We start from the raw sequence: 9,197 nt of genomic DNA, 5'->3' as shown, positions 1-9,197 counted from the left end.
GAGTTGTTTTTAATAAAAATAAGGACTAGAGAGAAAGAGAAATTGTTTCAGAACTTACCATACATCTATCACTAACTTGTCAGATGAAAGAGAAGGAAAGAAAGAAAGAAAATGAAATAAACCATGAAAACAGTGTCTACAAGTAACCCTGGTTCTCTAGAGTGGTGCTGGTTGGCAGCAAAAACACACTCACTGGTAAGAAAAGGAGTTTTGAAATCCAATACTCTTCTCTGCGACATCTAAAATCCCTGGAGCAGGAAGATGGAGATTGCAGTCAGCCATGATCAAGCCACTACATTCCAGCCTGGGTGACAGAGTGAGACCCTGTCTCAAAAAACTAAATTAAAAAATAAAATCCTTGGAGCAGTAGCTGGGCAAAGGGTCACTCAGGAGGCTCACATGAGAGAATCACTACTTGAGCCCAGGATTCTGAGGCTATAGTGTACCACCACGATGATACCTGCATAAATAGCCACTGGACTCCAACCTGGGCAAGATCATCTGTGAGACCTTGTCTCTCTATTTTTTTGTTTGAGATGGAGTCTCACTTTCGTCCAGGCTGGAGTACAGTGGCACAACATTGGCACACTGTAGCCTCCGCCTCCCAGGTTCAAGCAATTCTTGTGCCTCAGCTTCCCAAGTAGCTGAAACTACAGAGGAGCCTGTCTTTTTTTTTTTTTTTTAAGACAGTCTCACTCTGTCATCAGGCTGGACTGCAGTGGCACGATCTCAGCTCACTGCAACCGCTGCCTCCTGGGTTCAAGTGATTCTCCTGCCTTAGTCTCCCAAGTAGCTGAGATTACAGGCACCTGCCACTACACCCAGATAGTTTTTATATTTTTAGTAGAGACATGGTTTCACCATGTTGGCCAGGGTTGTCTCGATTTTGACCTCGTGATCCACCCGCCTTGGCCTCCCAAAGTACTGGGATTACAGGTGTGAGCCACCACGCCTGGCCTATTATTTATATTTTTTTTGTAGAGATGGGGGGGTCTCACCAAATTGCCCAGGCTACTCTCAAATTCCTGACAACAAGCAATCCCACGACCTGGCTTCCCAATGTGCGGGCATTATAGGTGTGAGCCACCATGCCGAACCTCTTGTAGTAGAATTTTCGCACAGTACCTGGCCATAGTGACCCTATGGTAATTTCTCATGTTTAGGTGCATCTTGATCCTGACAGTACCCTGAGATCCTTATTTTCCTCCTAAGCAGGATTGGCAGTGGGGGACACTTTGCCGTCCTCTCGAGAAGTGACTCTTTTTCTTTTTGAGACAGTCTTACTCCGCCAGGCTGGAGTGCAGTGGTGCGAGCTTAGCTCACTGCAACCTCCACCTCCCTGGTTCAAGCAATTCTCCTGCCTCAGCTTCCCGAGTAGCTGGAACTACAGGCGCGCATGATCACGCCCAGCTAATTTTTTTGTATTTTTAGTAGAGACAGGGTTTCACCATGTTGGCCAGGATGGGCTTGAACTCTTGACCTCGTGATCCACCTGCCTCAGCCTCCCAAAGTGCTGGGATTACAGGCGTGAGCCACTGCACCCAGCCTGAGAAGTGACTTACAGAACGGCTCCTGGATGGCCCACCACCTCATTCACCAGAGACTCCTCAGTTTCCCCCGAAAACTGGAGCTGTACTATACACTGTTAAGAGAAACCAGGTTGGGCCTGAGGCTCGCTCCTGCCCCAAGGCATCCCCCAGACTTCAGAGAGAGAGGGCCAAAAGGCAGTGGGTGAGTCAGAGGCTTCGATGCCAGTCTGGGATGCATCCGAAACTGAGAAATTGCCTGGTACCGTGGAATCAGTTGATCATGCCGCCCGCTTCCTTCCTGTTTCCTTGAAGACCAGAGATGCAGGGAGAAGACATGTGTCCGGGAAACCAGACACTCAAGAGAGATGGCTGCCCTCAAGCAGAGCTAGGGTGAAGAGAAGAGACAGGACGTCCCCTGTTCATGAATCTCCATCAGGAACTGACACCTCAGAGACTTCTCCCAAAGCCCCTCAAGGGGGTTTGGCTAAAGACAGCGGAACACAGGGCAAGGGTCCAGAGGGGGAGCAGCAGCCAAAGGCCACAGAAGCTACAGTGTGTGCCAACAACAGCAAGGTCAGCTCCACTGGGGAAAAGGTTGTCCTGTGGACAAGGTAGGTACGGGTGGATGACGTGTTTGGAAAAGAGCATAGACCACATCCATGTGGCTCCCTAGGGTTAACCATGATACCCGGGTTACAGGGAAACCGACCGTGTGATCCTCACCATGTGCCAGGAGCAAGGGGCACAGCCACAGACCTTCGGCATCATCTCCCAGCAGCTGGGAAATAAGACCCCCACTGAGGTAAGTGGGCTGGGGAGGGAGAAGGCCCGGCAAAAAGAGGACAAGGTGGCCAACTAAGACAAAGACAAGGGAGGCGTCTTCAGAGCCAGGACACTAAGTGGTTATTGTAGAGGTCTGATCTAAGGAAAGGCTCGACTCGTCAGGCTGGTAGTGGTTCTAGAAGAGAGAGGACACTGGATTTTGAGGATTTGTTTTTTGAGACAGTTTCACTCTTGTTCCACAGGCAGGAGTGCAGTGCCGTGATCTCGGTTTACTGCAACCACTGCCTCCTGGATTCAAGTGATTCTCTTGCCTCAGCCTCCAAAGTAGCTGGGAATATAGGTGCCCACCTGCATGCCTGGCTAATTTATTTATTTTTAGTAGAGACAGGGTTTCACCATGTTGGCCAGGCTGGTCTTGAACTCCTGACCTCAGGTGCTGCGCCCGCCTCAGCCTCCCAAAGTACTGGGATTACAGGCATGAGCTACTGTACTCAGCCAGGATTTTGAGGTAGAAGCCCTGAGTTTCCATTCTAGTTTTGTTTTTAGGAGGCGTGTGACTTTGGGCAAAACATTAGGCCTCTTAGTGTCCTTATCTATAAAGACATAGCTCTCCCAACCTTGCCGTGTGGAATAAATAAAAGTTCCCAAATAAGATTGAAGTGCTTCATAGATGTTAACCTGTTTCTAAGGATCAGTGAATACAGCCCTCCTCCTTTCTCAGGTTTCCCACCGTTTTCGAGAACTCATGCAGCTCTTCCACACTGCCTGTGAGGCCAGCTCCGAGGATGAGGATGATACAACCAGTACCAGCAATGCGGACCAGCTGTCTGACCATGGGGACCTTCTATCTGAAGAGGAGCTGGATGAGTGAGACTCTGGGAATGCCTGGGTATCATCCACACAGGACCAAACCTAACAGGTGCCCCGACACCGGGGAGCAGGGCAGTTGTACTCTCCTTGTACAACCCTTGCACCCAGTTTACAAAGCTGGAGACCAGGAGCCCAGGACGAGGACAAAGGCCGGAGGTTGGAGTCGGGCCCAGGGGCTGTGCCATCCTAGGCATCCTTCAAGGTCTTTTATGAAAACCTTATGATGTGCTCTGTAAACAGCATCGAGTGAGAATGGGGCTCAGGTCCTTTCTCTACCTTTTTTTGGTCTGATGGCACATATTTATTGTTCTGTGGTCTAATCACAGGGTTTCTAAATGTAGTAAGTGTGTGTGTTGGTGTAGCTAGTCTTGTGACACAGCTCCTCTGCATGAAGACACCTGCATCCAGCCGTTCTTATTGCATGCAAGCTAGCACCTGCCCCACACTGGGAACTTGAGTCCACGAGGCTGTCAGTCACCGTCCTGGTAGCACTGGGCCAGACTTCGCAGCTCCTGCAGCAGCTCTGCTACATCATCGTGCTCCACTCCAGCATCCATGAAGCTGGCCCAGCGCCGCAAGTCGAGTTTGGTGAGGTCTCCGGCCAAGGCTTCCAGAGTCCGGTGCAGGGACGAAGAGGAACACAGTGCCCCAAACACTGGGATGCTCTCCACTGCTGTGGGGGGAGAGAAAAGCCAGACTGTAGATGGATGATTATTCTACCCTAGGACTCTCAAACTGATAAGGAAGTCCACCCTTGGTAGTCTTGATTGTAAACTCAACAAATTGTGTACTGCCCCCTCAGTACACCAGTACTCCAGAGGAACAACACTTGAATGGCTAACTGTGGACTTCTTTTTTTTATATATAAATTTTTTTATAAAGACAAGGTTTCACCATGCTGGTCAGGCTGGTCTTGAACTCCCGACCTCAGGTGATCTGCCCGCCTTGGCCTCCAAAGTGCTTGGATTACAGTCATGAGCCACCACACCCTGCCAACTGTGGACTTCTTAAGCACTTTAATGCCAGGGAAGGAGACAGTAAAACTCTCCCATACTTGAAATCTGTTTTCTTCATCTCACACATACCCGCTCCCTTCATGGAACCATCTGGAACCATACCCTGCAGACTGCAGCTTGAGAAGAGGTGGGGGTAAGGAGGAGCCACCCTGCAGGGAGTCAGCAGCAGATGGGAAGAACTGTGGGGGCAGAGAACAGCCGTTCAGAGAAGTCAAGGCAGGGCTGAGGTTGGCAAGCAGGGCAGGAGCGAACTGTGACACTGACCTCATGACTCTAGGCTGCTGCTGTAAATACTGGGCCAAGACTTCTTCCCCAGTGGTGCACGTGTGCAGCGGGGAGGGTGGAGGAGTCCCTGGGGTGAGCTGACTGCCAGAACAAAGCCAAAACCACCGTTAGACTATAGTTAGACTATAGCAGCATGAATAACAAACAAAGAATTCTTATGTTCTTCTGTAATCCCAGCACTTTGGGAGGCCAAGGCGGGCGGATCATGAGGTCAGGAGTTCAAGACCAGCCTGGCCAACATGGTGAGACCCGGACTCTACCAAAATACAAAAATTAGCTGGGCATCCTGGCGCATGCCTGTGATCCTAGCTACTCCGGAGGCTGAGGCAGGAGAATTGCTTGAACCAGGACCCGAGAGGCGGAGGTTGCAGTGAGCCGAGATTGGAGTATGCGACTGTACTCCAGCCTGGGCTACAGAGTAAGACTCTGTCTCAAAAAAAAAAGGATTCTTATGTTCTCAGGCCATCAGCTGGATCAAGATGTTCAGAGACCTTTTTTTTTTTGCCTTTTGTAAGGGATGGGGAGGGAACAGTATCATTAGAATGGCCCAGAGAAACCACAGAGAAAAGGACACGAAACAAAAATCTGACAAGGGGTCCTAAGGACCAACAGTTCTCACCTTGTGTGGCAGGCTCTGTCTATACCCCTCAGCACCACTGACTGGGCAAAGCAACGTGTTCCAGAAGGGTCACCACATGCAGACAGCGGGGTCCACGGGGTGACTCCTCCAAGCTGCATCAGGGAATCAGGAAGGGACTGGCCTGGAGCCAAGGGGAAAGGGATGGTTGCTCCTGCTGTCACCACCTAAAGATAAGGAAGAGAACAGGTTATAGGACTTCCTCAGCACTGACCCAACCCCTCACAAAGCTTTGTACCTTTTTCCCACAGAAGCTCAGCATATCAGCCAGCTGAACCATGGAAACTGGGGAGGAACACAGGCGATAAGGAGCAGTGAATGTGTCCAGGGCTGTAGCCAGGATGGCACTGCAGTGGAAGGGCAGAGTGGCCTGTAAGAAGACACCAAGAGGGGCACTTGGTCTCGGGCCTGGAAAGGAGTGTGGAGGCAGAATATTAACGGCAGAGAGATCCAGGGGATGAAGCAGGGGTACGTTTAGCCCAGGCTGGACAAGCATAGGACAGTGTGACCTGAGTGGCCACATCACAGCTGAGTTCAAGGTCAGGCCTCAGGAACAGAGCCAGTTACAGACAGCGGCTGACTTGGGAATATGAGGAGGCCCCACAGCCAGCTGCAGTCTGAACAAGAGCACCGAGCCTTACATCATAACGCAGGTAAGGGAAGTTGACAGGTGGCTCGGGTCGCAGGCCCAGGCTCCCATCCAGGGACAAAGGGCAGACGAGGGAGCTGTGAGCAGTCAGGTGCATGAGACCAAAAGCTGTGTTTAATAGACGATAGATGTTTCTCTGGGCCTCCTGGGGAAGAAAAGAGCAGTCTGCATTAAGCAACTTTCCCACTGGGATTCTCGTTCCTCCCCACCATGTGACTGCTTACTCCTCCAAGTTCCACTCACCCCATGACGGTAGGGACCAGGTAGCAGGCCCCACGTTATTATTCCCCGCCCTGAATATTCATCTTGTAGCATCTCTGCGGCCTTAGCGCCCACCCCAGAGAAGCCATCGTGCAGGTCACACAGGATCTGGAAGCCCTGGACAGAGGTGAGTGACGAAAGATAGTTAGGGAGGAGGATGAGAAGAGCTTCCACCCTGGGGTACACACGGCCACGCCACTACCTGCAGGTAGTCACATTCCTCCACGTAGAAATGCAGCCTGTCCTCCAGCTCTTCCTGGTACTTGGGTTCCTTTAGGACACTTTCCCCTTGGCCAAAAGCCTCCAGCCGACCTGCTTCCCTGCCACAAATAAACACCACCCAAGACTTGCATCTCTTCCTCTCAACTTCTCAACCTCTTGTCCTGGGGGAGGGCAGGGAAGATGGCCTCAAGAGCCTCATCCAGCATTGGTGGGGACCCAAGTTTCTTGCCTCACAGCCTCTGGGGCCTCCATACCCATCATGATTGTATTTCTGAATCATACAGATGCTCCGGGGATGGAGATGGACTCTGAGGAAGTCTGACCAGACCCTTATGCTGTCCTCTGTAGGGATAAGTGGTTTTGGGTTTGCAGACATGGTGAGTGGTGGGGGACCTGAAGACAAGTAGAGGAAATGTACCTTTCTCCACATTTCTGCTCTACCCAGACCCCCATCCTACCAGTATCTGGGGCAGTCTCACCTTTGTCATTGGGAATGGATTTGACCCTCCAAACACCATCACTACTCAGCACTCCCTGGGTGGGGTGAGAACAACCCTCATTTAGTTCCAGGCAGTTTAGAGGCAAAGGTTGATTTATCCTCCAGTTGGCTGACCACACCACACAGCCTCCTTTCTGTTCACGGAGTTGCGGTCCTTAGGAAAAGATGTGCTTTTTCCCAAAATATCATTCTAAGGCATTTAAGGTGATTGAAATCCTCTTTTACCTTCCCCTATGGAGGCCCTCAGATTGTAGCACTGGGCTAAAAAGTTCAGGGCAGAGGCCCTCACCTCTGCACTCATAAAGTCCTGGAGATAAGGGTTCTTGGGGTAGAGTTCCTCTTTGTGTGTGGTGAGCTTCCCCTGCCTGAAAGAGATTGGAGATTGATAAAAGAATCCGCACTCTGATGAGTTCTCCAGTGTTCTATGTACTTACATTTTCCCCCCCCTCTCCATACATCAATTACACACCATGCTATTGCGGCATCCAGCTGTTTGTCCCTGTAGAGTCCACCTTCCTCTTTTAGGGAGCTCAAACTACCTGTACAGAAATGACAGGCAATGTTAGGTCAAAGCCTGGGGCACCCTACCCCTCTAGCTAAACTTCCTGATCACCTGACAGCCTGCTGTCACCATCTCTTCAGCACTTGGCTCTTCCAAGCTTTCTGGGATATATACCAGTTGGGGAAAAACCTTGGCTAGGATAATCTAGATTCTCTTTCCGTTCCCAGCTTAGTCATTAGCTGTGGGACTGGGGTCAAAAACTACATCCAGCTGTCCGATAGGAGTGCTGCAGTTCAAGTCCTCACTGTCTCCAGGGCCTAGCAGCCTGTTCCCGAGATTTCTCTGGAGCAGAATAAGTTTTGCCGTTCTGCGCCCCTGGGGTGCTGGCATATTGTGCTCAGCTCCTCATCTCTGGTCCTTGAGCTCAGGAAGGTGGGAGGGTCTTGAAGCGAACGGCAGGGCAGGGACTCGGCACACTGAAGGGAAACATGGGGCATCGGCTGACCCTGCCACCACCTCACCCTTCAGATCCATGAGGATGAGTCGCGGCGTGTAGGTCTCCTGGCCGTGCAGCGTCCGGCCCGTACGATACAGGACGTCGGGGCACAGCTCTCCCGGCGGCTCTTTAGCATCGGTCGCTCGGCCCAGCGCAGCATCCTAGGGAGGCAGAGAGGACGAGGCAGGCCGGCTGAACGTCGGGACTGTAGATCCCGAAGGGCTCCGCGGGGGCAGATGGCCGCAGACCTCACCTGCTGGTTCCACCAGTGCGCACCCACGAAACCAGCAAAATGTCCCAACTGCAGTGTGAGAACCTCCCGGGCCCCGCCCGCCATACCGCGCGGCTCCACGGGGCTGCGGCTCTCAGCCCCGCCCGCCGCTCGCTGCTTCTAGCCGATTGGGTGGGCAGGCCCGTGGACCAGTGTCATTCTCGGCGCCCTATTGGTCCGCAAACACAGCCTTTCCCATTGGAGGAGCGGCTCGCCGATTCTTTCCTCTGTCTTCCCAGATGTGGCCCAGTCTGGCTTCTCCGAGGTTGCCTATGAGGGGTTGGCCTCTACGTGCCACGCTGGTGCTCCTGCTCCAGGCTGGAGTGGGCTGGACGCTGTCTCCGCCGCTCACGTGGGTGTACCCGGGCGCGGGCCGCGGACGGCCCTGCCCCCTACTTTTGCTACGTCTTATCCATTCTCTTTATTTTTATTTTATATTTTTAAATTTTTTTAAAGATGGAGTTTCACCATGATGGCCAGGCTGGTCTTGAACTCGTGACCTCAGATAATCCACCCACCTCAGCCTCCCAAAGTGCTAGGATTACAGGCGTGAGCCACCGCGCCAGGCGTTTTATCCCTTCTCACAGATCTCTCCGCTGGCTGATAGCTCCCTGAACAAAAATAAAACCTTGCCAGGAAAGCGCAAGCTCCCCTAGAGCCTCCCATGCCCCCTCATCCATTCATAAGTCATACGGATCACGACTAATACCCTGTGGACTAGCCTTGTTATCATATCTCTATCATTAATGTATTTATCTCTGTGTATCTAACCCTTATGGAAATAGAGTATGTATCCGTTGGCCTGTAATCCCAGCACTTTGGGAGGCCAAGGCTGGTGGATCACGAGGTCAAGAGATTGAGATCATCCTGGCCAACATGGTGAAACTACGTCTCTACTAAAAAAAATACAAAAATTAGCTGGGCGTGGTGGCGCGCGCCTGGGTCCCAGTTACTCGGGAAGCTGAGGCAGGAGAATTGCTTAAACCCGGGAGGCAGAGGTTGCAGTGAGGCGAGATCCCGCCACTGCACTCCAGCCTGGCGACAGAGAGGGACTCTGTCTCAAAAAAAAAAAAAAAAAAAAAAAAAAAAATATATATATATATATATATGTATATATTCTGCTGTTTATAGCTTTTGGGATTGTTTCCAATTTGGGGCTGTTAGATGCTATGATTCT

At 51.6% G+C, this 9,197-nt stretch overlaps 2 protein-coding genes across 7 annotated transcripts; one reads left to right on the top strand and one right to left on the bottom strand.

The window, feature by feature from the left end:
* Positions 1 to 1,560: 1,560 nt before the first annotated feature.
* LOC144580118 (GON-4-like protein) lies at positions 1,561 to 3,318 on the top strand (the record flags this gene model as incomplete). The annotated part of the gene is made up of 4 exons (XM_078355183.1): positions 1,561 to 1,731; positions 1,842 to 2,140; positions 2,229 to 2,331; positions 3,034 to 3,318. Coding segments are annotated over 4 exons (723 nt in total), but the record flags the coding sequence as incomplete, so codon positions are not given.
* Positions 3,319 to 3,459: 141 nt separating this feature from the next.
* LOC100408972 (protein misato homolog 1) lies at positions 3,460 to 8,116 on the bottom strand. 6 transcript variants are annotated; one of them, XM_035279535.3, is made up of 14 exons: positions 8,003 to 8,116; positions 7,775 to 7,910; positions 7,221 to 7,290; positions 7,041 to 7,116; positions 6,732 to 6,786; positions 6,507 to 6,645; positions 6,233 to 6,350; positions 6,013 to 6,147; positions 5,762 to 5,914; positions 5,359 to 5,490; positions 5,103 to 5,287; positions 4,463 to 4,564; positions 4,268 to 4,377; positions 3,460 to 3,855 (listed from the first exon to the last, which is right to left on the bottom strand). In XM_035279535.3, the coding sequence occupies exons 1-14, from the start codon at positions 8,084 to 8,086 to the stop codon at positions 3,653 to 3,655; spliced, it is 1,698 nt and encodes a 565-aa protein (XP_035135426.2). In that variant the 5' UTR covers positions 8,087 to 8,116; the 3' UTR covers positions 3,460 to 3,652. The 6 variants fall into 6 exon arrangements, with proteins under 6 accessions (XP_035135426.2, XP_035135427.2, XP_035135428.2 ...); XM_035279536.3 differs by having other exon boundaries at positions 3,460 to 3,852; XM_035279537.3 differs by having other exon boundaries at positions 4,301 to 4,377.
* Positions 8,117 to 9,197: the final 1,081 nt, after the last annotated feature.

Source organism: Callithrix jacchus, chromosome 18 (genome assembly GCF_049354715.1).
Source record: "Callithrix jacchus isolate 240 chromosome 18, calJac240_pri, whole genome shotgun sequence".
Classification (NCBI taxonomy): domain Eukaryota; kingdom Metazoa; phylum Chordata; class Mammalia; order Primates; family Cebidae; genus Callithrix; species Callithrix jacchus.
The sequence above is the reverse complement of the archived record's forward strand: the minus strand, read 5'-3'. Positions and strand labels throughout refer to the sequence as shown.